Source organism: Lissotriton helveticus, chromosome 5_1 (genome assembly GCF_964261635.1).
Source record: "Lissotriton helveticus chromosome 5_1, aLisHel1.1, whole genome shotgun sequence".
NCBI classification, from domain to species: domain Eukaryota; kingdom Metazoa; phylum Chordata; class Amphibia; order Caudata; family Salamandridae; genus Lissotriton; species Lissotriton helveticus.
In genome coordinates, this window is record NC_136065.1 from 1,338,537,588 (window position 1) to 1,338,565,081 (window position 27,494).

General features: G+C 46.4%; 1 protein-coding gene across 4 annotated transcripts in view; it reads left to right on the forward strand.

Moving 5' to 3' along the window:
- The window catches only part of KIF21B (kinesin family member 21B), a 493,467-nt gene that overhangs the window by 318,677 nt on the left and 147,296 nt on the right, over nucleotides 1-27,494 (forward strand). For 2 of the 4 annotated variants that reach the window (XM_078644203.1, XM_078644205.1), the window contains exons 11-14: nucleotides 1,100-1,321; nucleotides 1,645-1,726; nucleotides 14,533-14,653; nucleotides 22,192-22,383. In XM_078644203.1, the coding sequence (XP_078500329.1) occupies nucleotides 1,100-1,321; nucleotides 1,645-1,726; nucleotides 14,533-14,653; nucleotides 22,192-22,383 (617 nt within the window). The remainder of the gene's footprint in view (nucleotides 1-1,099; nucleotides 1,322-1,644; nucleotides 1,727-14,532; nucleotides 14,654-22,191; nucleotides 22,384-27,494) is intronic. The other 2 variants (XM_078644204.1, XM_078644206.1) reach the window with 1 other exon arrangement.

Here is a 27,494-nt window from a genome sequence, read left to right on the forward strand (position 1 = left end):
CAAATCATATCTACTCTGCCTGACAAGGGAGGATACTGCTTTAGCTGCAGTTACTCCCCATTGCAGAACCACAGGCACCATTTTAGTTAATAAAGGAAATGAAAATCAATTTGGCATGAGTAAGAAGATGACTGGGATGTTGGGAGACTTGTTGGGAAACATAATTATGGACATTTATAAGCCCAACGTACAAAATCTCCCAGAAAGAGAGGACAACTACAGATGTTATAGGCACATGGACATTGATTGACCAACATGCAAGGGCTAGAAGAAGTGACATTGCTAACACTTTCCCCTTCATGCTATCATAGGTTAACTGCTTTCTTCCCATTTAGCATCTCACCTGTCCCCTATTCGTGGTTGAGGGCTAAGACAATAGTTTGGAGTGAAAGTACAGAAAGTAAAGAGATTTCCATCATCGGACTTTACGTTCTCTCTCTGCCTCTGTCTTCATGACCCCAGAGACCAAAGGTAGTGAGGGCAATACCAAGGGTACCAAAAGGCAATCCAGGGATATCAGTTTCTACCCCAGGTGAACTCCAATGGGTATCCAAGCATGTGAACCGTCAACAAACAAGAACCCTTTGTGACTGTGCTTGCATTGAGTCGGTGCCATATCTCAATGGTACCCTCTCAGCACAAAAACACATTACAGGTCAACAGAACCAAAATGCTCACTCTCACACTTATTTATGCATTTTTGCTTGTGCTCCTGTCTCTGCTGAACTTCAAGACAAAACTATAGAACACACGTGGGTAGGAAATACAGATCCAGCTGTGCCCATACTGAGGCAGATGTACACTATATTGAAATATTAATTTCCCTAATCTCACATTCCTAGGCTCATCTAGAAGTGGGATGTGGTAGAAATCAATTATTAGTGTCAGAGGGCTTTCTAAAGTTGATCTTTGTTCAGATGAATTTGCTGACAAGGAACTCTCTTCGGGGTGAAGACTATTTTGCCCTCTGTAGTAGAAATGCTTGGCAGACTAGATTGTAGAGACTGGTATGTCATTGAAAAGATTGTCTTGTGATAAGGTCTTAGAATCCATGAATTTCATCCAAAATCTTTTCTTCTCTCTTTTCTTCTCTCCACAGGACTAAGCTTCTGGAGAGCGAGGCCATGAATGAGTCCCTGCGCCGGGGTCTATCACGTTTGTCATCACGACCCACTTATAACATGAGTGCATCGCCAGGACCAGGGTTAATAATGGGCAGCCCTACTGTTTCCATGGAAGCAGAAGCAACTGATGTAATTAAGCGTGCCAAGCAGGATGTGGAACGTCTGAAGAAGAAGGAAAAGAAGCAAAGAAGAAAGAGGTAAAACCGATTAGAGATACAGCCCATTCAAACCTTGATCAGTGGATCCAGTGGGATTCATACAATTGCAGCAATTGCGACCAGGCTGTTTGGAGCAGGCCAGGGCAGAAATAATTTAGCTTACATTGCTGATCATGGGATCAAGGAAATGTCAGTGACCCTGCAAGATAGTTAAGTTGCAAGTATTTTTGGAGCACCCAAACTTCAGAGGAAGTTGAAAGTGACAGCCAGGTCTTGAGGTGACTTGACTGGACTGGAATGGAATGCTGGGCTTTATTAGTTTCCTGAGATATGCTAATTGCAAATCCTATATTTCCTTCCAGTCCCGAAAAAGAAATCTTCAAAAAAAGACCACCAGTGCCTCAAGAAAATGGTGATGAGTCAGATGAGAATGAAGCTGAAGAGGTGGGTAAATACTTATTTATTCAAGTTTTTTATATGGTGCTTTTATCCACTTATTGGGGACCTGAGCTCTATGAGTCTTGGAGCAGTGGAGTATGGCTGTAATTAAAAAACCTGGCCGTATGTAGTAGATGGAACACAATAAATGGCATAGTTAGGGATTCTTACCAATGTAAGAATGTTAAGACTGTAAAACCTTTCAAAGGTTGAAGTCCAAGGCCAAATGGGAAGTGTAGCACTCACACTGTTCCGACTGTGGGTACGAGAAGGTGCCATTATTCAAATGTTGTGCAAATAGGTGATTTTTCAGCTGTTTTCTGAACTTGGCGTAGTCTTCCAGTTCTAGGTGCAAGGGCAGAGGATTCCACAGGGTGTATCCTTGCACCTGTAGGTGATGGCTACCAGATTTCTTGTACATAGTCCTGCTTATTGACAGAAGACCTTTGTTAGAACATCTAAGGCAGTACAGGGTGAACAGATTAATGAGAAAGCTGGATGAACAGCCTTGAAATGCTTTAAATCATTGTGAAGTAGTTTTTCAAGTTTGAACTCTCTTTTACTGGGACCGAATAACGGGATTTTAGACATGTGTAATATGGCTTTCCCTTTTCAGATCATTTAACTGGTGGGAAGCATAGTTTTGAACTCTTTCAAGCTTTGAAATGATCGCTGTAGGGAATCCAGTGGCTAGGCTATTACAATGGTCCAAATGGGAAAGTGCCACTGCGAAGATCAGAGAAATGTTTTGGTAGCAATACAACACTCTCAAAATCCCCCTTTAGGAGTCCAGGGTGGTGGGAAGCAGTGTTGAGATATCATTTGCTTCAGGGTTGATTGAGAGGTCACTGACAAAGAGTACTCCCAAGTTGCAAGGATTTGTTGGGTGACCTAGTTGGGTAGGCCAGTGAAGAGTGATGGCTGGGTGGAAAAGTGGGGGCTGATGACTTCTCTTAGCAGTTGAACTTCTGTTTATTCACCATTGAAGCATAACCAGTTGTTCTTCATCCATCTGGGCTATAGATGAGGCAATGAAGCAAATAAAGGAGATTTTCAGATTTGTCGCCCAGCCTGAGGTAGACATATTTCATCCATATCCAGGGGACCGTCTATCTAATAGAAGTTCATGATGGCAGTAAGGTTTGTCATGTGAAGGTGACAGTTAAGAACCTTGGTGAACTCCACAGTGGATATTTATGGTTTTGGAGATAAATAGTGCCAAGTTTACTTCATGGGAACAGCTTAGCCTATGGACTCAAAAGAGGACCAGGTAACTGGGCTGAGGAGGACAAACATTTCAGTAAGATATAAAAGTTCTTCCCTAATGTTGAGAAAAGTGGTCTATTGCCTCAGCGGGGTCTCTAAAACCTGATTGGTAGATGCTTAGGAAGTTGTTTGCCTTTGGGTGTGATGACAGGTAGTGGGTAATGACTATTTGAGTGATAGAACTCTCAAAAGCAACACCAATATGTCTTTTCCATTCATCCACCAATCAACGTGTACTTAAAGCCCTACCACACGTTGATGCATAACGAGGGTTGTATGTCAATACAACGCGGGCTTTTACCCCGCATGCCATTACAACGCGGGGATTACAACAAAAGTCGTTACAACGACTTTCGCTGGAGGGCGCTGGATAGTGGAATAGTTTAATTTTCTATTCCAACTCCAGTCCACGTTGACAGTAGGGAAGGTGTTGGATAGAAAATTAAACTCTTCCCTATCCAACAGCGCCCTCCAGCGAAAGTCGTTGTAACGACTTTCGTTGTAATCCCCGCGTTGTAATGGCAGTGCGGGGTAATCCCCGCGTTGTTATGGCTGTTCTCCATAACGGGTAGACCTGGCACGGTTTGATATCTGTGCACATCAAAGGCTTCTTGTACAGTTTCTAATGAGAGCTACAGATCCTTTGTACAAGAAAGAACGGAAAGCCTGTACCCACCTGGACCAGAGAGACAGCTTTGTGAGAACCATGCACTCATATAAGTTGAAATATGATTTGACACAGATGGAAAGGTCGGTAGGTCTTTTTGAGTTTGACACATGGCTGCACATCACAAGCTATTTCTTCTCTGTGCATGCTACACATTTCTTTCTACATGATGCAGAGGCTAAGTTTCAACAATTCATACACAGTGTAACATGTTGAAGGGTCAGTTTTTAGGTTTCGACCTGGCGAGGGGCACAGTCCCTCCCAGATCGAAAACTTTTGTTTTCAGTAGGGATGTTTGGACCGCCTCTGTTTCCAATTGGCTAGCTCCATAAATGGAGGCTAGCCATTGGGAGACAGAGGCTGTCAATCGCGCTTTCTCCAGAAAACGCGATTCGGGGGCGTTTCGCGGTGTTTTTTTAAGCCCCGCCCCTTTGTCCCGGGCCGCGCTGTGATTGGCTGCCGGCCCGGGACACCGCCGTGATGTCATTCCCCGGGCCGCTCTGTAATTGGCTGCCGGCCCGGGACCTGTTCTTGTTTTGCCGACTGTAAGCTATAAACGAAGGCAGGGAAAATGAAGCCTGTAAACGGTGTTATACTGACTCAAACTGTCAGTTTAAGTTAAACTAAATAGACTAGTGTCCAGTGATTGGCTAGAAATACGACCTACCCCCGGAAAGATCTATTCTCCCCGGAAGTAAACACATACACTCCGGAACGAATGTCCCACCCTTTACGGAAGTTGCGGTCCAGCTACAGATGGGCTGGTGTCCTCCAAACTGTGCAGGCTACAAATCGTTGTAGTCTGCCGGTTCATGCAGCCCTTAGTGGCCAGGGCACACTCGGGTACTGTAGCCGGGGAGGTACGGTCTCTGGCACTGCAGGGGGAGCTTCACCTGTAGGTGGCACCCGCAGCACAGCCCGTGGGCAAGGTCAGTGTTAGTGTCTTAATATTTAAGCGGAGGATGTGTGCACGAGCAGTGTGTTTTTCCTGATACTTTTGCGCAAAGGAAATGGCGTTAGACGCACTGGCGTAGCTAGGGGGTTCGAGGGTGGCGGACCGCCCCAGGCGGCACAATTTTGGGGGCGGATGCATTTTCAAGGTGTGCTTGCTCTTAACACGGGCACCGCGCGGCACTGGTGGCGGCATTTATAATCTATTTGGAGACACTCAAATTTTATAATAAAATGAACTATAAGCTGCCGCCAGTGCCGCGCAGCCCCCGAGTGAAGAGCAAGAACACCTTGAAAATGCTGCCTGCAGTGCAGTGTTTGTCAGTGGATCGGGTCCCGTCCCTGTCTCTGTTTGGATGAAAGCGCCTAGAGACAAGTGACTCTGGAGCTATGTTAAATAAGTCACTGCTAAGCAGACGTGCCTGACAGCGCTATGCCGTGATGGGCAGATTTTTGTAAGGGTGTGGTGACGAGGCAGGGGTGAGGCCTCTGCACCAGGTCTCTTTTCTCCATCCCTGTTGGCTTCTTTGCTGTAGAGCGATATCTCTGCCTGGTGCCTGTTTTTAAGGTAGGTAAATCTCCCCAGACCCACCTTCAAACCATCCCCATAGGCACCCACGCACGCAACTTCTAGTGGCGACCGGAAACAGAAGGCCCCACTGGACCTCGGCAGGTCGGAAGTATTAGAAACGTGAAGTGCTGCCCTTTTAAATGAGCACTGAGGCCAACAATGTGCAGCACTGCCCTAGACTATGAGACCAGTATTAATAAATGGTGCTGCACAGCTCCTCGAAGGAGGGACCAGAGGGCAGCGCTTTACATTGATCGGGGGCGAGTGTTTATTAGCAGTGCAACTCTGCACCCGGAAGTAGGGTTCGGAGATTTTGAAAAATGCGGCATTGCATCAGGGTCAGAGGGCTCAGGGATTATAATCACGTGGTACTGCTGGGTTTGTGAGGGCTGCGATAACAAAGGGATTTAAAGCCGTTTTAGCCTGTCTTTCGAGAGCTTGAACCTGCATATTAACTGTGATCTCTCATCTTTCTCCTCAAGGTCTTCTTTATATTATTATTTTTTATCATAACATTTGTATCCTAACTCTCTCTCATCTCTTTATTATCCGTCTCTCTCACTCTCTCTCTAATGAGATGCTGACACCTTTTTTTTCCTAACCTTTTTATGAGATACCGTTCACTTCCTCTTTTCACAGAAGTGCCACCTTTCCCTGTAGTCAGATATTGTAGTTCCGGGATCTGTGCCTACACCTTAAGTGTAGCACTGCTTTCCTTGTGTTTTTCCCTTAAGTGAGGTCCCTGTTTCCAGTTTAGTATAGCGCTGTTACCTATGCCTTTTAAATGAGGCACTCTCCCGTCAATCTTGTAGCGCGCAATAGCGCTACCAATGACGGCCCTGGGCATAATGTGTGGCCAGTCACGCGCTCCAGCACCATGCACGCCTTGCCTATTACTGGAGGCGGGCCGGACCCGGGCGGCAAACTCAAATTGCTGAGGCCGGGGCCCGCTCTAACTCACTGCCTGAACCTGCCTGCCCTGCAGCCTGCCTTGCTTGCACCTCTGCAGAGCGCAGACCGGATCGTCGATGGACGTCTTGAATGCTGCTGAATTTAAATGCAAGGCCAAAATCGGTTGAGGGTTAACCTGCTGCCTCTGAATTTGAGTGGCTCTGCGAATGGCACACCCTGCCCTCACTCTGCACAGGATGACGTCTCAGAGTGGTATCCTGTGGGCACGCGCTGTCCTTACCCCGCAATTCAAAGAAGAAAGTTGGTAGGTACCCCTCCCTGATTGCGCGGGCTGCTCCTAGTCACTCTTTATTGGACAGTTTTAAACTGGTGTCTATACATACGATGTCCTCACTCTCTGCATACGATGTCCTCACTCTCCACATGATAACCCCGTACCCCGTGTAGGCACTGAGTTATAAAGTGCCCCCTCTGTGCACCCTCCCTTACTTTCTTATGGATGTAGTGCTCTGCACTCAGTGAAGTGTTTGAAGTTGCGCCTCTGGTACTCACATGCCTGCCACCTTCTTGTGCTGGAGGGCGCTGGAGCAGGCTGCCAGGCAAATATGATGCCTGCTGCATGCCGCTCGCACCAGTCCCGCCGGGTCCTATCACTAGCTCTGCGTTTTCCTTAAACTCCCTCCTCAATTTAATGATGCCAGACCCGAGGGGGAGTCTAAGAGAAATAAAGTGAAAGGCCCGGGTTGCAGCGGCCGCCAGGACATAGTCTGCTGTCACTAGACGGCCCCGCCCACCCAGTGACTCACTGGCCTGCCAGCCTGGAGGATGACTGTTAAATGAAAGGGCTGGCAAACCCAAATTACCACAGCGTGCAGTAGCGCCCTAATTGAGCCTGCAGCCACTGCCTTCAGAGACGGTGATACATGTGAGAAATATTTGTGCCCGAAATTTGACAGTGAGGTGAGATTCAAAATTCGAGTCCGAGACTTAAGCTCACAGAATCACAGGGCTGCGGATGCCATGGGCGGCAACCTGAGGGATAGCCCCGGGCGCCACAAGCTCTAGCTACGCCCCTGGTTAGACGGAGGCACTTAGGCTCCCGGATTTTAAGTTTGAGTAGGAGTTTTGTGAGTTGTTACCGGATTTTTATCATGCTTTTATACATTTTGTTTGACCCCTTTTGATGTGCATTGTTGTGTATTAGTTGTGCTGTCATGCATGCTTACATTTTAAATATTGTAAACGTATTTAGATGAACTATTATTGATCCCTGTTGACATTACTCAATGTGCTCTCGCATGTTAAATCTTTGATCTAACATAATAATGATATTTATGTTTCCAGTTGGCCATGTGGAATTGGAATGCAGGCTGAAGATTTACTGTTATTATTCAGCAGCCCCCCCCCCCACGCACACAGCTTGTGTGTATATGTACGTCACCGCCTCTGTGCAGCGCCTAGTGCGCTTAGAATCCCCGGTGCATGAGTGAGACGGACGAGGGCGGGCTTCCGTGTGTGTTCAGCGGGTGGGTGTGTGCGCTCTGGGCTATGCCTGGGAGGGAGCTGTCATGGAGCGACACGTTGAGCCTGTCTGTCTCCTCCTCCCCGCTGCCTGTATTTATCTCAGGATCTAGGGTCACTGCGTGCCTCCGACTCTGCACACTTTACTGCTAAAGCATGGCTCGCTGTCAGCGAGCCATGCTTTAGCTGCACGTGGCGGGCCCGGCCCCTGGAAGGGGTGGGCTAATATGTATATTTAACATAGAGGGAGGAGGGGTGGCAGGTCCAGCTGGCGATACAGGGGTGTGTCAGGCTAATCTATTTATATTGTTTTCTTTAGCGCAAACCCAATCTACACCACTCGTTTTATTTATATGTATGTTTTCTATAGCACAGACCTCACCACCAGATGGAGTGTGGCTGTGAAATAACAAGGGCATCAAAGCGTGCGGTGATAGTTACAGAGCATGTGGACACCACTGTAATAACAGAAGGAGAAGTCATTGACCTGAGTCGGTGAGAGGGATAACATTAGCATAATCGGAAATAATAGTTGTTTGAGTCTGACACAGTGGAGGTCTAATAGCAAGAGCAGCGCACACGTCATTAAGCAGTTTCAGAGTGCTGTACAAAGCATCTCCAGATGTGCGGTCGCAAACCACTGCGTGGAACAATTTTAGAGTGCCGTGAACTGGCTTTTGTAACAACTGGAGTAAACAAAATACAGCAGTGGGACATTATCTTGAGGAGTGGAGTGCAGAGCGATTGTAGTTTCTGCACCACAGACACGGGTCAAGCCACAGTTGTCACATAAGAAGTACACAGATGTGTGACATTGTTTGCCACGCACCCTTTAAAGCTCTAGTGCTATTGTTAACCTCCAGCCCAACTGATCGCCTCCTCCCCCCCCCCCTCGGTGCTCCTCTCTGCTTCCTGTATGACTGGTTATACCGTTTCTCGCCTGACTTTGCTTCCCAGATGACCACAGGCTGCAATGCCCGAGTTCTGGGCTCTCCGTTTACTGACCACTGTGATTTTGTAGCTTAGTCAAATTTACAATTGCAGCCTCTCTCGTGTAGTCAGGACATAATGTTTCTACTTCTGAGGTTTCATTTAGTTATTTAAGGTATTCTGGGAGTTGTTTTCATTTGAGTGGCAGGCCGGATACCAATGGTTTGTTCAGAATAGCCAAGCACTGGAAACATGGCTGTGCTTGCTTCCCTTCCCCCTGGCTGTTCTTGCTTCCCTGCCCCCTGGCTGTTCTTGCTTCCCTGCCCCCTGGCTGTGCTAGCTTCCCTGCCCCCTGACTGTGCTTGCTTCCCTGCCCCCTGACTGTGCTTGCTTCCCTGCCCCCTGACTGTGCTTGCTTCCCTGCCCCCTGGCTGTGCTTGCTTCCCTGCCCCCTGGCTGTGCTTGCTTCCCTGCCCCCTGGCTGCGCTTGCTTCCCTGCCCCCTGGCTGCGCTTGCTTCCCTGCCCCCTGGCTGTGCTTGCTTCCCTGCCCCCTGGCTGTGCTTGCTTCCCTGCCCCCTGGCTGTGCTTGCTTCCCTGCCCCCTGGCTGTGCTTGCTTCCCTGCCCCCTGGCTGTGCTTGCTTCCCTGCCCCCTGGCTGTGCTTGCTTCCCTGCCCCCGGCTGTGCGTGCTTCCCCATCCCCTGGTTCCCCTTCCCCTGGCTGTGCTTGCTTCCCTGCCACCTGGCTGTGCTTGCTTCCTGCCCCCTCGCTATGCTTGCTTCCCTGCCCCCTCGCTGTGCTTGCTTCCCTGCCCCCTGGCTGTGCTTGCTTCCCTGCCCCCTGGCTGTGCTTGCTTCCCTGCCCCCTGGCTGTGCTTGCTTCCCTGCCCCCTGGCTGTGCTTGCTTCCCTGCCCCCTGGCTGTGCTTGCTTCCCTGCCCCCTGGCTGTGCTTGCTTCCCTGCCCCCTGGCTGTGCTTGCTTCCCTGCCCCCTGGCTGTGCTTGCTTCCCTGCCCCCGGCTGTGCTTGCTTCCCCGCCCCCTGGTTCCCCTTCCCCTGGCTGTGCTTGCTTCCCTGCCCCCTGGCTGTGCTTGCTTCCCTGCCCCCTGGCTGTGCTTGCTTCCCTGCCCCCTGGCTGTGCTTGCTTCCCTGCCCCCTGGCTGTGCTTGCTTCCCTGCCCCCTGGCTGTGCTTGCTTCCCTGCCCCCGGCTGTGCGTGCTTCCCCATCCCCTGGTTCCCCTTCCCCTGGCTGTGCTTGCTTCCCTGCCACCTGGCTGTGCTTGCTTCCCTGCCCCCTGGCTGCCCTTGCTTCCCTGCCCCCTCGCTGTGCTTGCTTCCCTGCCCCCTCGCTGTGCTTGCTTCCCTGCCCCCTCGCTGTGCTTGCTTCCCTGCCCCCTCGCTGTGCTTGCTTCCCTGCCCGCTCACTGTGCTTGCTCTCCTGAGTGTGTGGGTGGCTCTGGGTGGGTGTGTGTGGCTCTGGGTGGGTGGCTGTGTGTGTGTGTGTGTGTGTGTGTGTGTGTGTGTGTGTGTGTGTGTGGCTCTGTGTGTGTGTGTGTGGCTCTGTGTGTGTGTGTGTGTGTGTGTGGCTCTGTGTGTATGTGTGTGGCTCTGGGTGTGTATGTGTGTGGCTCTGGGTGTGTGTGTGTGTGTGTGGCTCTGGGTGTGTGTGTGTGGCTCTGGGTGTGTGTGTGTGGCTCTGGGTGTGTGTGTGTGTGTGGCTCTGTGTGTGTGTGTGGCTCTGGGTGTGTGTGTGTGTGTGTGTGGCTCTGGGTGTGTGTGGCTCTGGGGGTGTGTGTGTGGCTCTGGGTGTGTGTGTGTGTTTGGCTCTGGGTGTGTGTGTGTGGCTCTGGGTGTGTGTGTGTGTGGCTCTGGGTGTGTGTGTGTGTGGCTCTGGGTGTGTGTGTGGCTCTGTGTGTGTGTGGCTCTGTGTGTGTGTGTGTGTGGCTCTGGGTGTGTGTGTGTGTGGCTCTGGGTGTGTGTGTGTGGCTCTGGGTGTGTGTGTGGCTCTGGGTGTGTGTGTGGGGCTCTGGGTGTGTGTTTGTGTGGGGCTCTGGGTGTGTGTTTGTGTGGGGCTCTGGGTGTGTGTGTGGGGGGGAGCTCTGGGGGTGTGTGTGTGGCTCTGGGTGTGTGTGGCTCTGGATGTGTGTGTGTGGCTCTGGGTGTGTGTGTGTGTGTGTGGTAGTAATTGCTATCTGCTGAGCTCGTCCGTAGGGTACAATAGGTCTCACATTTGCGAGAGATTAAGCTATTGGCAATGTAAATGACAATGCCATTTATTTATCTGTTTTCAAAACCAACACATAAATACACATTTTGTCATTTACAATGCCAATAGCTCTAACTTTCCAAAGGCGAAACCGTTGCATTGTAAATGCTTGTTCTTTTTGGAATTCAACATTTAGGTCTGTTTTCACATGACTTTTTGCAGATACTCCTTTCTTCGCCTTTTCTCCCAGTTTCATTTCCCACTTTGCTTTTCTTTTACTCCAATTTCTCTCCCCCGTACAACAATTTTCTTATTAAACTGTTCTTCTGGCAGATGTCTCTCATGCATTACACATGATTTGTAACTATGCAAAATTGAACTGGAATAATAACTGCACATTCTCAAGTTGTAATAATTCACTTTTTAGATCTGGCTTGATTGCACAGCTAATGTGAATAACAGACTGAGCCATAAGAAGCACTATTGTGAGAAGGACGAGTCGACATATTGATTCCATGAACCCAGCATTTGTCTGGGCAGAAGCTGCTGTGCTACTGCTGAAAAAGAGTGATTGCTCGTTTTGCCTTGTGGGAAAGCTTATGTTCGATACAGCAGGACTGAGTTTGTTATGGTGATAACCAATGATCAAGGCTATAGGCCTCACGTGCTTATGATGAAAAGTTACAACTAAGGCCATAGGAAATATGTATTTTTGTGTGAAGTACATATGATAAAAGCACCGATAGCCTTTAAAGGTGGATTGTTAAAGCCTGTGGGGGCTGTATTTTGTTACACGAAATCGCACAGATTACTGTAGTAGGCATGGGTTTGAGTGTTTGTTACCCCCTCTACTAAACTCAGAGGATAGAAGATTTGCACTTTGATAATCACTCCTAGAAAGTGTGGTGTATTGCTTTGGCAGCTGTAATTTTGTATATAGTTGAATGTTATGTCTGTATGCCTGGTAGTTGCTTTGTGGAAAGGAATATATTGCAATATAGTAGAGATAGTTATAGTGACAAGACAGTAATAAAAGCAATAGTCATGATTTTTTCACTAAGAAATGTTATATCAGATGCCAAAGGTTTGATTTGTTTATAATGAAAAGCTAGGTCACATATTTATTATGAAAATATATATGCTAGAGCTAATAGGCATTGAAAGCTAGATTGATATTACACTGTGTTTAAGTTCAGAGACATTTATTTTGTTATATGGAATCTCACAGATTACCGAAGTAGCCATGCCTTTGATGTAGGTTACCCTAGTGCCAGATCGATAACGCGATACCCCCTTTTAGACCCTCGTTGGAGGGATTGTATGTTGTTTTGCAAAATATAATTTTTATATATTGTATAACTTTATAATTGTATCCCTGATAGTTGCCTTGGTGTTAGTTACCCCCTTTGGCCAACTCTGGAATACTGTGATAACCACTGCTAGATTGTGAGATGGGCATAACAGGCTTAGTTGTCTGCCAGGTTCCGGATTTTAAAAATTCGCGAAAATACATATATACATGAATACATATGCTAGCACAGAGGGACTTTGGGTTGCCCCTTTTTTGTCATTATTCTGTTGGAGCGACCTTCATATTCTGCTTCCACCGATGGCAGCAAAGAGCACAGGGCATGGTCATCCTACTTCATCTACGTTGAACTGTGATATTAGCCTGATATCATAAGGATAGCTGCCCGAAAATGGTTAGGCATCAGCTGCAGGGAATATGTAATCTTGTAATGGTATCGGACATAGCGTATCATTGTTTTATCGCTTTAAGATGGTCAAGACGCAGGTTTTAAATGTAGGAACAAGGTTGAAACTTTAAAAGAATAATACACTATGTAAAATACCATTGCAAGAGGTATTTTTTTTCTATGTTTAGATGATGTCATGTCTTTTATTTTTTATTTTTAGTTTGTTGAGTTGTGTGTGTTTTTTTGTGAATGGTAAGTTGGTGAATGCATGAGTCATTAAATGAGTCAATGGATGCATCAGTACAATGATGAATGTTGAGTGACTTTCAAATATTTGCCAGAGCAGTCGCATTGTCAATGCTCGTTCGATTCAAGTTTTGATTCTATGAATAACAGACTGAGCTCTCACTTCTTTTTTCCTGCTTTGCTGGGATAGTGGGTTAAACTCCTGGAGCTATTTTAACTCCCATTCTTACCATGAAACTAAACTTAACCAGGTGTCTTTTTTAATTGCATTTTAGATTGATGTATCACACAGATGCGGCTTCTGATTTATCTTCTTTCGACGAAGCTCCCTTACAATATTTGGTCCTCAACTGCCACCATCTGGCCACTTATATGTAGTGCGCGAGCTCCCTTACCTAATCACACAGTCTCCCATTAAAAGATGACAGGCGTTGACAGCATTCGAAGTTTGCGAAATGTGTGATCGAGTCAAACCTGGGGGGAGAATACAAGTCCAGAATACAATAAGTGAGACCGGTTATGTTTATCGTGCATCGAACCAATGAAATAAAGGCCTCTATTTTTTCTTTCCAGGCGCTTTGTATTGTAGCATCGTTGACCTACTACTGCGTAATATTCAAGGCACAATGTTAGTAATATGCCAAGACTTCAGACTGCACTTTAAATAAATAACCTGGGGGCATATTATCAAGGACCGGTGTTAAAATGATCGCCGTTTTATCGGCAGGAAAACACAAGAACATGGGCTTCTATGGGAATTAACAAGGGCGTATTTTCAAGCCCATTATCGCCGTTTTTATCGGTCTTTGATAATATGCCCCCAGATTTTTGGGATGATTTTAATAAATAAACTGTAACGAAAGCGATGGATGACGCCTTCCCATTGGGCCTCGCTCTCTCCGTATCTTTTATTATATCAATGGGTGATAGGCTACGTCTGCATCCTTTTAAGGCGTGTAAATGCAGACGGTTGCTGCCAACAATACGGGTTTAAAACATTTAGTATTTGTTTACGAACACGCATTTTTAAGCGCCCAAAAAAATCCCAGCCTTAGATCCAGCTTGTTTCCTTCCGGTGTGTTGCAACGGTTGAATGACTATTTCTATTGTCATATGCTTCTATGGGGAAATATAGTAGGCCTTCCCCTTAGCAGGCATCAGGCAGCGTGCTCAGCGCGGGCGCATTTCCTGATGTAAGAAGCAGGTAAAAATATATTTTAGTTTTTATTACATTTTGCACCTGAATGCAAGGCATCGTCTTTATATAGCTAAAAGAAACACCAAACGTGTTGTTTCTGCAATTTCAGGCTTTATTTAAAATATATATATTTGTATATATTTATTGGAGTTTACATTACTTACAACAACTGCAACCAGACATGCCTTCCGATTCCAAATAAAAATTCAATTCGAGCACACCTTCATGAAGGTGGTTTCTTTCACTTACAGGTTTTATATTTCTACATTTAAAAATACGAGAAGTCTGAAGCTTCTACTTAATTTTTTTCTGCAGGCCGCCCTTCTTTTCGGAACCAACTTCCACTTTCATTTGCCCATGTTCGGGAAAAGAGAACTCATTTTGGACTATTCTTTATTCACTCAGTAATGTTTCATGACAAGTTTTTTTTTCCTGAAGCTGTTTTGTCTTCAATTTGTTTAAGCATGTGGTTTCTTCTTTCTGACTCAGGCTAGAATGATTTAACGGCATGAAAATAGGAACCCCAGATGGGCCAGGCAGTCTTTTTCTGCCGTCACTATCTACGTGTCTATGTCTTGCTCATAAAGTATGGATTTGCGAACTTTCGCTGTCTCATTAAAAATGGCTCATCTCATGTTCTGCTGCTCAGGAGGAAGAGGAGGAGCGAGATGAAAGCGGCTGTGAAGAAGAGGATGGCAGAGAGGACGAGGATGAAGACTCGGGCAGCGAGGAGAGCCTGGTGGACTCTGAGTCGGATGCCGAGGAGAAGGGTGAGTGAAGGGAGCAGTAGCATTAATGAACAGGTGCGGTACTGTCATTAAAGGTACTATCAAGGGTGGGTTTGTAAACCAGGCATCTTCTGTCATAGACGTCTTAAACTGTCAGTTCTATGCATCAGTAAGAAGCCCCATGACATAATAATTGGGACATTAATATCTTCCAGACTCAGCTACAGGGATGCTTTTTTGAGGGGCTTCCCCAATATCAAATTGCGAAACTGCAGGATGGTCAGACTGCAGATGCCCATATAATTCTTTTCTTTTAAACATCATTTTTATTATTACTTCATTCATCTTCCAAACCCCTTTCAACAGAAATAAACAGAACATGACAATAATTTTGTTACATTTTTTTCCACATGACTGTACATGATGTCATTCCAGGTGAAACCATTCAGGTCCACCTTCCCATGCCATCTGACTATTAATATCAAAAGATTGGAGATCATCTCTGGGGCGAGTTTATCTCCTCATTGGCTGTCAGCTCAAAAATGTATTATCTTTAAACTCCTTTGCTGAATACATGGGTCTTAAAGTCTCCAGAGGAAATCTACCCACCACTGCCTAGATGAATCATTAACATCTGCCAAACCGGAACTTGTAATAATTCCCTAGACCTCGGTACAATAGGAGATCAGCGGACCCCATATAGTCGCCCCAAGGAATGGAATATAAAATTAAAAAACGACTCTCATTACTTTAGGAAGGACATTACAATTTTTATTCTAATTACCAGGGCTCTGACATCCGATTTTGTTATAGTGATGTTTTTTTTAATTTATCTGCTTGTATGCATAGGGACACATACGTTTATAGTATGCATCATATAGATACATCTGTACATGTGGACATTGGCACTCATAAGGCTTATTCATGCTGAAGACCATCCATTGATGAGTGGCTACAACAGACACAAGACCTCTGGGGAACAAAGAAATGCCTAATCCTTGCACACAGATGAAGTGAAGATTCACTTTTTCTTTAAGCAGTAGCACATAACCAGGGATCTATAACGGATTTACCTGCATGTATTATAGACATTAATAAGGCAAGATCTCTTTTTAAGTAGAATCTAAATCCATAAAGAGTGGCAGCTAGGTCATGGGTTTCCCATTGTTTTTTTTTTTTTTGTTTTTTTTTTTCAAAAACCTTTATTGGAGTAAGCATAGAAAAGTACAAGAATGGGCCTACAACCTCACAGGCTGGCCGCTAATAACAAGGCACAATGCATGAAATAAAAATGTACACCCGTGGTTAGGCACAGCTCGAGTACAAAGCATTACTCTACAGATATCACAGAACAATTCGTATTTTTATTTTTACAAAAAGAAAAACAAACACTAAAAGGCGAATGCAGATAATTAAGGTCAGCCCAAAGAACGGAGGGGACGGTCCACGATCAGGAGAACACACCCAGAGCCCGGAGGCCCCAATCAAGTCGGGAGGGGGGGGGGCAGCGTGGAGAACCGGAAGTATAAAAAACCTTATGGAAAGGTTCCGGGAACGCTAGTCTAGGGAGAAAGGACAATCTCAGCAGTGTCTACAAGGGGAGGGGCGCAAATACCCCCACGATAATCATTCCACTGGCCCCAAACCTTCGTCCACGCCCTGGGTCTGCCCCTGGCCACATAAACCGTCTTCTCACGAAACATGGACCAGTCCATGTTGTCCTCCCACCTCGAGACTTCAGGGGGCCTGGAAGCGCCCCAGAGTTGCGCGACATCCCGCTTCGCAATCATGTAACCAAGGGTAGCCCATCTGGTCTGGGCCACTGAGTAGTCAGTGGGCTCCCACACATTCAACAGACATCGTCGAGGCTCAGGCTGCAGGGCCACATCCGTTACAGCAGTCATCACCTCAAGCACAGCAGTCCAGTAAGCAGCTACAACTGGGCACTCCCAAAGGATATGTAAAAAAGTCGCACTCAAACCACATCCACGCTTACATAGCCCATCCGAAGAAAAGCCCATCGTAACCAGACGCGGACCAGTGACATAGACTCGATGAAGAATCTTAAGTTGAACCAAACGGAGACGGGCGGGAATGGCCACCTCCTTGGGAGAAGAGAGTGCCGACTGCCAATCCTCGTCGTCCAGTACCAACCCATCGCCAACCCAAGCCTCCCGAAGTCGGACCAGTAAGTCCGCCCGATTATTAATCAATTTCTTGTAAATCAGAGAAATAGTGCTATCGGGAAGATGCCCATCAAGGACACGGTCCTCGAGGGGGGAAGATTCAGGCAGGGCCTCATCAGGAACCAAGACTGAGGAGAGGGCGTGCCGGACCTGCAGGTAGCGAAAAAATTCCCTACCACTCAAACCATATTCCGCCTGGAGGGCCTGGAACGACTTCACACAACCGTTCGAGTACACGTCACCCACCTTACAAATCCCAATCACATCCCAGCGGTCGAAACCCTTGGTAGACCAGAGTCCGCCCAAACGTTCCGAGGCATAAAGCGGCGTCGCCAACGTCAATCGATCCTCCCACCCCAAACTCACATTCGCAGCTCGCCATACAGTTACTGCAATCTTGGATGGGCCCACAAGATGGCGCCCGGCCGATCGGGAATAAAGCGCTCTAGCAAAGTCCCCACCCGGAAGCTGGAGTCTATCCATCTCGAATGCAGGATTACGACCCGGGGAAAACATCACGTGATTAATGGCAGACAACTGGGAAGCCCAGTAATATCGCTTGATATCGGGGAGCGCCATGCCCCCGTCATACCAGGGGATGGTGAGCTTTGCCAGTGCGATACGCGGTCGCCCATCCCATATCAATTGCGGTTGAAGACTCTCAATCTCTTGGAAATAGGTCTTAGGAATAGCGTCATAGGAGTTGTGAAGCGCGTAAAGGAATCGCGGCAAGGACATCATTTTAAACAGGGCCGCCCTGCCCAGAGGAGACAAAGGAAGCTTGCGCCAGCGGGCCACATCCAAGCGCAGTCTAAGCAACGGTGGGAGGAGATTACGCTCAAAGCGGAGCGTCGGGTCCAACGTAATAAAAATCCCTAAATACTTGAAACCCGACTGGACCACCTGGATAGGAAGTCTGCTCGGCAAGGGGGGCAAAACCCCCGAAAGAACATATACACAGGACTTGGTCCAGTTAATAACGAGGCCCGAGTTGGCTCCAAAAGAAGCAAGAACGTCAAACAGAACAGACAGAGATTTACGCGGGGAGGTGAGATATAAAAGGATATCGTCCGCGTAAAGCGAAACGCGGTCCTCAAAGTCCGGAGACCAGCGAATCCCCTTGAGAGACGGTTCCCACCGAAGCCAGGCAGCCAATGGTTCCAAGGCGAGAGCAAACAGTAACGGAGACAAGGGGCATCCCTGACGGGTACCCCTGCCAAGGGTGAAAGGAGCCGAGACCCTACCATTCACCACTACTTGCGCCAGAGGTGCCGCGTACAGCAACTGGACCCAACCAATAAACTCAGGGCCAAAACCAAATTTCTCAAGAGCCGCCCAAAGATAAGGCCACTCCACCGTGTCGAAGGCCATGGAAGCATCCAACGATGCCAAAATGGCCGGCTCCGTCAGAAGCCCCGCCCTCGCGATCGCGCCGTGAAGACGACGTAGACCGAATCACGGGTACCACACGATTAGCTCTCTCCTTCTTATCCAGCCACGCCAGCAATTTACCCGCTTTATCACCCACATCATACAAACGTCCCTGTTGCTCCCGAAACATCACTTTGGCGGCATCCGTGACCAAGGACTTATAAGCAAATTGTTTCAGACCCAGGGCATGGAGCTTCTCAGGCGTGATACCAGATTCCAAACCCTCCTCCAATGCAGAAATCTCCCCCTCAAGATCAACCACCTCTCTATTCCTCGCTCTCTTAGCCTCAACAATAAGGGAGAGGGCCTGCCCACGAATCACGGTCTTAAAGGCCTCCCAGAGGGACACAGCAGATGAAACCGACCCCTCGTTATCCTGAAAACACGAGTCCAAGGACTTAAGCAAAAGGGTGCGGGTCTCGGGGGAGGTAAGGTACCACGGATTAATGGGAGCCACCCTGCCCACTGCCTCCACCCCAACCTCAAAACGAAGCCAGAGCGGAGAGTGGTCAGAGATACTCCTGGGCATGTGCACAATCTCACGCACCGCCGGGGACTGAGCCGCAGGCATCAGGAAATAATCCAGCCGAGACAGACTCCCATGGGCACCAGAGTGAAAGGTGTACTGAAGCTGCGTAGGATGCAAAAGCCTCCAGCAATCCACCAGGCCGAAGGTATCCAAAAAGCCACCCAACCACTGCTGAGCCGCCAGGTATCCCTAGGGGGGTGGCGATCATGGAGGCCAGAGACTACCGAATTAAAATCACCAGCCAGAAAGAGAGTACTATCAGGAAGGTCCAACAAGACACGGCCCAAATCTGAAAAGGTAGAAGTCTGCAAACCGGGGGGCACATATACAGTTAATAAGGAGAGGGCACGGCCTTCATATCGACCCACAAGGACAGCAAACCGCCCCCGGTCATCCTGAATAACATCATCAATAGCCAGGGGGAGGGAAGCCCGAATAAGGATACCCACACCCCTGGAACCCGAGGTAAACCCCGAATGTGCTACGAGGCGATAGCCCCACCTATTCATTGCGTGACAAACATTGCCTATCAAATGAGTCTCCTGCAGGAAAACAATGTCAGGGGATAAACGTCGTATACATTTCAACACCACACTTCGTTTGATACGATCACCCAGACCGTTAACGTTCCACGAAACAAATCGCAACCCGCTACCCCCCATCCCACCCGACAAAGCCCAAACCCCCCACCAATGAGCATGACCACAAAAAGCAATTCAAATACAGAATAAAGTCGCCTTGAACACAGAACACACAAACAACGAACTTCCCAACCACCCACCCCCCAAATAACAAGAAAACACCCCCCACCCTGCACCCCTGCAAAAAGCTAAAAAGCCCCCCCAACCTGCAGTGTGCCTGTCGCCCAATAACCCCTATTCTACACAAAGACCCCGGAGGAGGAAAGGCTCCGTCCCACCCGCCCCCCGATCAAACCAATGGCGAGAAGAAGACTATACATCAAAACACAAATGAGATAGAGGAACATAGGCTTACATCCCCGGACCAGTTATACAAAACAAGGCAGCAGTCAAAGACGAAACGTTCAGCTCTCTACACCACCTTCAGCACCGCCCGGGTGGGCTTCGGACTCAGTCTCAGGAGGACGATTAGGCAGGGAGTCCAGCCAGTCATTCGCAGCATCTGGCCGATCAAAGAAGAAAGTTCGATCATTATACTCTACCCGCAGCCTGGTCGGAAAGAGCATTGCGTAACGCATCCCCAAGTCCCTAAGACGTTTCTTGGCACCACGAAATCCCATACGCTGCTTCTGGACCTGTTGGGAAAAGTCCGGATAAAAGTTCACCGTGGCATTTTCAAAGGCTACCGGGCCCTTCACCCGCGAGGCCTGCAGGATAGCGTCCCGATCTCTGTAGTGGAAAAGCTTTGCAACAATAGGTCTCGGCGGGGCGCCTGGCTTGCCCTGGCCCCCCAGAACACGATGTGCGCGCTCCACTGCGAAAAATTTACTAAGGCCAGACGGAGAAAGGTGGTTCTGGATAAGGTCTTCAACCAGGAGATCAACCGAGTGGGGTTCTGGATTCTCCGGCACACCAACCACGCGAACATTACAGCGACGTGCCCTGTTCTCAAAATCCTCCAAGCGCCGGGTCATGAAATCATTCACCCTACGGAGATTGCCAATCTCCGTCTGAATATCAGAGACGTCCGTCGTGAGGCTGGAAGATTTGATATCCAACGACTTCACCTTTTCGTTCGTCTTGGAGAGATCGGCTCGAATCAAATTCACCTCAATTGCCACAATGTCAAGTTTGTGGGCCAAAGTTTCGTACTGTTGGCCTATGGATTCCCTCATGCCAGAAATGGCGCCCATGATGTCCAGCAAGGAGGGCTCCGTCGACGCATCCGTTACTTGGTCCGACGCAGTAGGACCGGACAGGGCAGCTCCGGGGGACCCCTTAGAGTGGGTATAACGATCCATAACATTAGATTGAACCGGACCCCCGCGCAGAGGTGTCTTCGTCTTGCGCGTCTCTCGGTCCCCTCTGCCCGCCATTTTGAAGATGCGTCACGAGTAATGTCACCAGGGTCGACGGACCGGGCACCAGAAATGGAGGCCCCGGGACCAAAGGACTTCAAGAGGGGTATCACCAGGATAGAGGCAGCCCACTCCAGGAACAGTGCAGCCAAGGGCCAGACAACCTACGTGTGTCCCGGCCGCAGCTCTGGCCCGACCCTCTCACCAATGTCCCAGTCCGAGGCAGAAACGAAACCGAAACTTAAGAGGGGGACTCACAAGACTAATCCCCCTGCCGTTGTTGTTCAACTCCAAGACAGCCACCGAACCTCACCCAGTCCCGGGCGCACTTCGGGGGCGGAGCCCAAAAGTTCAATCGAACATAATTCAGGCACCCGATGTCCAAATCAGTTTCTGAAGGGTCCAGGTGGATCAGCCCAACGTCCTCTATATGAATCCTCGCAAGAAATCAGGATTAAAGCAGGATATTAAGCCGGGAGCGGCGGGGGTCCGGGGAGCGCTGGGCTCACGCGGCCATCTCGGATGCCCGCCAAGCTCCTCCTCGGGTTTCCCATTGTTGGGGAGGAGTTTTCATGAAGTACTCCGCTCAAGTGCAGCAGGAGCTACTTGGGAAAGAAAACCTGAGTGGACGCCCTCCCTGTGTCGTCTCCTCTACTCCTGCCTGATTGTCTCATCGCCCATCCTGACTCTAGTCCCCCTGTCTTTGGCCCCAAGAAACGTTATCTCCTTTACTCCTGTTTCGTTTTCCACCAACCAACGACCACGTGGGCCTGGGAAATGTACCAATTATTTGTGTGTATGTTCCAAGATGAAAAGTCTTAGATGTCTTCGGAGTAATCCCTGCACGTTCAAGACATTTCTTGGGTTTTCTATGCAAGACCATTAGTGTTTACATGGCAACCCCACACAGAAGGGCACCAAAATGGAAGCAGATCTGCCACTCTAAACTTTGCTGATGGCAGACCTGGTGAGAGAGTAAGGGGCCCATTGAAGTTTTAAAAAGACACTCCCCAAAAGTAACAACAATTCATTTAAAAAGGCTGTTAGCAAAAGAAAAACTATAATTGTTCAGGGTAGTGCCATTTGCATGGATGCTACTGTAGTATTACCCCATTGTGCACATTAAAACACTGTAGGTGTGGAAATGCAGCCGAAAGAGTGACATGGCAAATGAAGCGAGACATGCAAAAGGATGTAATAAGCAAGGGATGTGTCGTGAGGTATGAGAGGGTCACTGGGTGTGGAGAAAGGTGTGGAGAAAGAGCTGCTGTCTTTGCAGTGTGTGGGGACTCAGGATGAAGGCGGTCAAGAGTGAAGAGTTGTTAGGATCGTCTTTCTCCACATTGTCACATAGGCAGAACAGATAAATATATGACTTTTATGGAGAGGGTAAAAGTGGGGGAATATGTTGTTGCTTACATTCCTCTTGTTGCAGCAGTCAACCTCCAGGCTGATTTGGCAGACCTGACCTGTGAGATTGAGATCAAGCAGAAACTGATAGACGAGCTGGAGAACAGCCAGCGACGCCTGCAGACCCTGAAACAGCAATATGAGGAGAAGCTGATCCTGCTGCAGAACAAGATCCGCGACACACAGCTGGAGCGAGACCGCGTGCTGCAGAACCTCAGTAAGTACCGACAGAGCTACAACAAAATCACAATCAAGAGATTCAGCAAAGTGCAACGTGTCAGATTTTGCTCCGCAGGATCCGGACGTCGTAATAAGGGTCCACCTCCTGACGTCACCAACACCCTGAATATCATACAGGGTGTTTGAGCTATCAGGCGAGGGAAAAAAGGGAAGGGAAGGGTCATCAGGTACAAGAACCTGAAATGACAAAACAATAGCAAACAATATAACTAATGTCAAACACACCCCTACTCTCATGAATTCTCGCTAGTTTTGCATTCCTGTGAAATGATTGGTGTAAACCTTGGTTGCAGTCAAGCCTAAGTAGTGTATATACATGTAGTTCCTGTAAGGTAAGAAAAATATCACTTGTAATACCTAGAATATCTGTGCTCCCTACTATTATATAGAAAACAGTGTGTGCTCTATAGCATACCATAGCCTGCAGAAGCAAGTCTTTGTAATATGGATTCTGGTATTCATGATAAACAGATAGGTTCAAATTCCCAGAAGAACAAAACAAATGATGGTAAGTAAATGGCAAGTAGAGACTATCTCAGTTCAAAAGTACTATACCAAACACCACTTCCCTATAAATGAAAAATAACTAATGTATTCCTTTTATAGTCCACGGAAGCCTGAGGCAGAGAATACCTCATCTGCTCCGTTAATTAAGGGAATAATAAGTAAACCGGTAGCTTGTGGTTGCGTCCACCACTCCCGCTCTGGTAATCAAGTTCCACTATACACAGATGCCTTTGGTGTCAAAACTGGCAGCGTGTGGTTGCGTCCACCACTCCCGCTCCGGTAATAATTATGAATATAGATACACCTGTTTTAGAAACAGACTCAACAGTCAAGCACCCTAGTAAATAGTCTTTGATGTCAGACACGGCAACACGAGGTTTCGACCACCTCCGTGTTCCGCTCCGATAATCTCCCAACAGCAAAGAACCCAAAGGATACGGCAACACGAGGTTTCGACCACCTCCGTGTTCCGCTCCGATAATCTCCCAACAGCCAAGAACCAAAAGGATACGGCAACAGGAGGTTTCGTCCACCTCCGTGTTCCACTCCGAATCCCCCAACAGCTGATCTATAGGAAACGGCAGTGCGAGCCGAGACGGACTCTACACTCCGAAGGAAAAGCGGGTAATGTACGGGAACACGGACAAACTATCCGCCGTCGTCCTAACCCACTAACAGGAAAAGACCGCTCCAGTGTGTCAAATTCTCCGGCACCGTTTAGCAGCCTCTGGAGCAGCGCCGAGTGCTCGCGCAAGTCCTTTAAGTACTTCCTGTCGTGGAGGATCTTGGGAATTGTAGTCTTTGTCTACTATCTAGGCAGGCACCTCTAATCAGAACCTGACACAATGAGCATGTTAGTGTTCCTGGTAATGGCTCTTGCAGCACACCACACACAAAAGATAAGGGGTAGGGGGAAATATCGCCCCACTTCGACCTCCTAAAACAACTTACGCACACAAGGAGAAGGGGGGCTTTGTGCTTGTAATCGCTGTGATTTATGGGTGGGAAAACACACCAGGGTGTTAAACTTCCCTCACACACGGAAATCGGCGGCATGCTTCATCATTGGGCAGCCCTGGCAGTTGCGGCAGACCTATGACGGTCTGACCACCATAGTCGTAATACAATGGTAGGACTGCTGGTGCGGCGGTCCTCGACTGCCACTGCACCGCCACCACAGGTTTGGTGGTCCAGTGGACCGCCAAACTAGTAATTAGGCCCTAAGTCAGAATACCTCACAAGACACTTTGACACCTAGACATGGTTCCTTGAATGAAAGGAAGTCAGAGCCACCAAAGTGATCAGAACTGCAATCAGAGGTAGGCAGAGGGGTGATTAAACTCATACAAAGTAATGTCTGCTTTTTGGTTGATGAATATTAACAACAATAACACTCTTTCACATTATGTTCCTTCAGTGACGATTTGCTGCAGGTATATTTATTCAAGTATTATTTAATTAATCAATGTGAATGTAGCCATGCAGAAGGGATATTAGTGAGTGGACCAGCAGTGGAATGGCTCATGAAAGAACCCACCATCACATTCAACTGTGTTCATCTGGAGGTGCTTGTATGAGCAGGCTAAATGGTGAGAGGTGTTTATCTTTGAGGCTAGAGAAGCACCAACATGTGTCCATGCTTTGGAATGTTATGTTGTCTGTACCTCAATGCTACTCCAACTATACGACATTAGATGAATTAAACCATTTCTAATGAATGGTCCGTATCCAAGATATTGAGGACAGAAGATTTACATATGCTGTCACATACCAACTATTGTGGCATCTTGAGAAGCAGTCATTGATTGCCCTGGAAATATCAGCCTTAAAATGACTCAGAGAATCCCACACAAAGGGGTTGATGGACAACGCGGCCGGGGGTGAATGGAGGCCGTGCCAACCCTGAAGCACAGGGGATCCCTCAAACCTATAGGGGGCCCCTATTGAGCTAAAGACCAATAAAGATTTGTGAAGTATGAGATACGCACGGGCCCCTCATCACATTCTGCAGGGAGGCCCTATAATTTTGTGTCCCACCACAAAATGCTGCCAAGGGAACGGGGGTTGCTGCCACATAACTGATGGTTGCAGATAGTTTTATAAAGACTTTTCACATATTGGGAGACATGAATAACACTATGGAAAATATAGCATTTTGGGCTATATGAGATCACATTGGTGGTAGAATCTTACTAGTTTTACGAAGATTATCACGTCTCCTGAGATTAATTTCCAAATTGATGATGGAACTATTGTCCATTACTTAACAATTAGATGCATGATTAGGACAAAAAACACTGCTCTTTACAAGGATTTTGATCTTTTGCCATAACCGCATAGTCTGAAGCTAAAATTATTTTTAGTCTGAAGTATCTACTAAAACATATCTATGTACCAACATATTGATGTAAAAATATCTACTACCAATTTAACAACGTTCTAAACTTAAAAATAAATGACTAAAATATCTACTACCAAAATATAGTCTGTAAATTGCATAGAAAGCATAAACATATCTGCTACCAAAATAATATCTATTAATAAGATAGTATTTTTAAAATAACTTTGGATCTAACAAAATATCTACTATGAAATTATAGTGTTACAAAATATTAAGATAATTAAAATATAAACTTTTAATTAATGGTGATAAAGGTTTAAACATGTCAATTGTTTCAGAATTACATATCGCATATAAAAGTAATTTTTAAAACAAAAGTAAGCAAATTAACTTTATTTCTAATTTCCTTTAGAAAATCTAACTTTTAAATGTATGTTTCATATTTAATAAAAACAATTATAAATACAATTGAAGTTTTAAGATGTATAATTATATGTAACACACCTTTCTTTGATCATACTATATAAATAACATCGAATACCTGCAAAAATATACATAATTTCGGTTTTTCACAAAACAAATTATTGTCATTTAATGAAAAAAACATGCATTTAAAACATTTGAAAGTTAATAAATATAACATTTTACATTAGACACCTCAACACATATTAATTTTAAATAATTTAAATAATATTCAAATCAATATCAACACTTTTTAAATTCTTCAATACATGACATACACATCTAAAATATAATTATAAAACTCAGTCCAAAAATAAAACTGTAAAAATATTCCTTTAGAGTAAATCTTACAAACATTGTGAAAATATATTTAATTTAATGTAGGGATGAGATTTGCTATTCTTCATCCAGTGCAAAAAGCATAGGTGAAACAATAGATATTTTGGGGGTCAGATTTAGGATTCTAATTCCAAACCAGCAAACAAGGAAAGTGGATATAATTGGGGGAGGTCAGATTTACTATTCAACTCAAATCCAACTAAAATTGGGAAAGTGCATATGTGTGTGAAAGGGGAAGAAATCAGTTTAAATATTCTATTTCCACTCCTACAAACGTTGTGGAATGTGTGTATTTTGGGGTAGGAAGTCGGTTTTGCTATTCTAACTCAGTCCTATAAATTTTGGGGTAAGTGTACTTATAAGGGGTAAAAGGGATCAGATTTACTATGCTAACTCCAGTTTCAGGATTATTGGGCAAAGTGCAGAGGCAGATTTACTCTTCTAAATCCAGCCCCACAAAAACTGGAGAAAGTGCATATATTTGTTTTAAATAAATACAGTTTATTAGATAGAATTGTCCATATAACAATAATACAATATTGTGAATCATGTCAGAACCTTCTAAATGCATTACAAATAGGTCAACTAAAGCAATCCTCTCTAAATTCAACTGACATCAGAATCCAAAGGCGCCACTGGCAGTGTGGATACTATTCTCAATCAATACCAATTTTCACATATTTTACCATCAGAGTCTTAAACGTAGGACAGAGCAGCATTATATTTTCAAATGCATCAGGTTTGTGCTGGCAATCATCAATTATGAATAAACATTCCTGCTTAACCTTTCCTCATTGAGACAGGAAATTAATCCAACATAGTCACTGACACAGAAACCTCTTTCACATAATTATTCCATTATTCATAAATTACTTTCGTTTACAAACATGTCATATTTTTAAAAACATATTGTGAAACATGTTTTCATATTATTCTTATTTTTCATAAAAACCTCCTGATTGCTCTTCTTTATACCACAAGAAATATATAATTTAAATAACAACAAAGATTACAAAATATATCTCAAACCACCCCACTTGCTATTCATTACCTCTCATTCATACCTGACCATCACAATCATACACACTCCAAACACACATTTCCCAAAATCCGAGAGTATCCTTAAGTAGCCCAACAAGGAGGCCACTCCCTTTAGTCTTCTGCTTGTGTGTCTTGGCCTGGAATTGCTAAACAACCTTGGCCAACGTACATCTTGGTGTATACTCAATTCTCTTGACCACCTTCTTCAGGACCTCTGACTGATAATTTATTTTGCCCAACACAACAATTGGGGCAAGATTACCTTTACACTAGTCCTATGCCAATACTTTATGACAGACTTTGCTGGAGTTAAATCTTCTTTTACAGAGCCATACCACTCCTTCCTTATAAATATGTGACACCAGGAAATGTCACCATCAGAGCAGCTCAAAATGTAT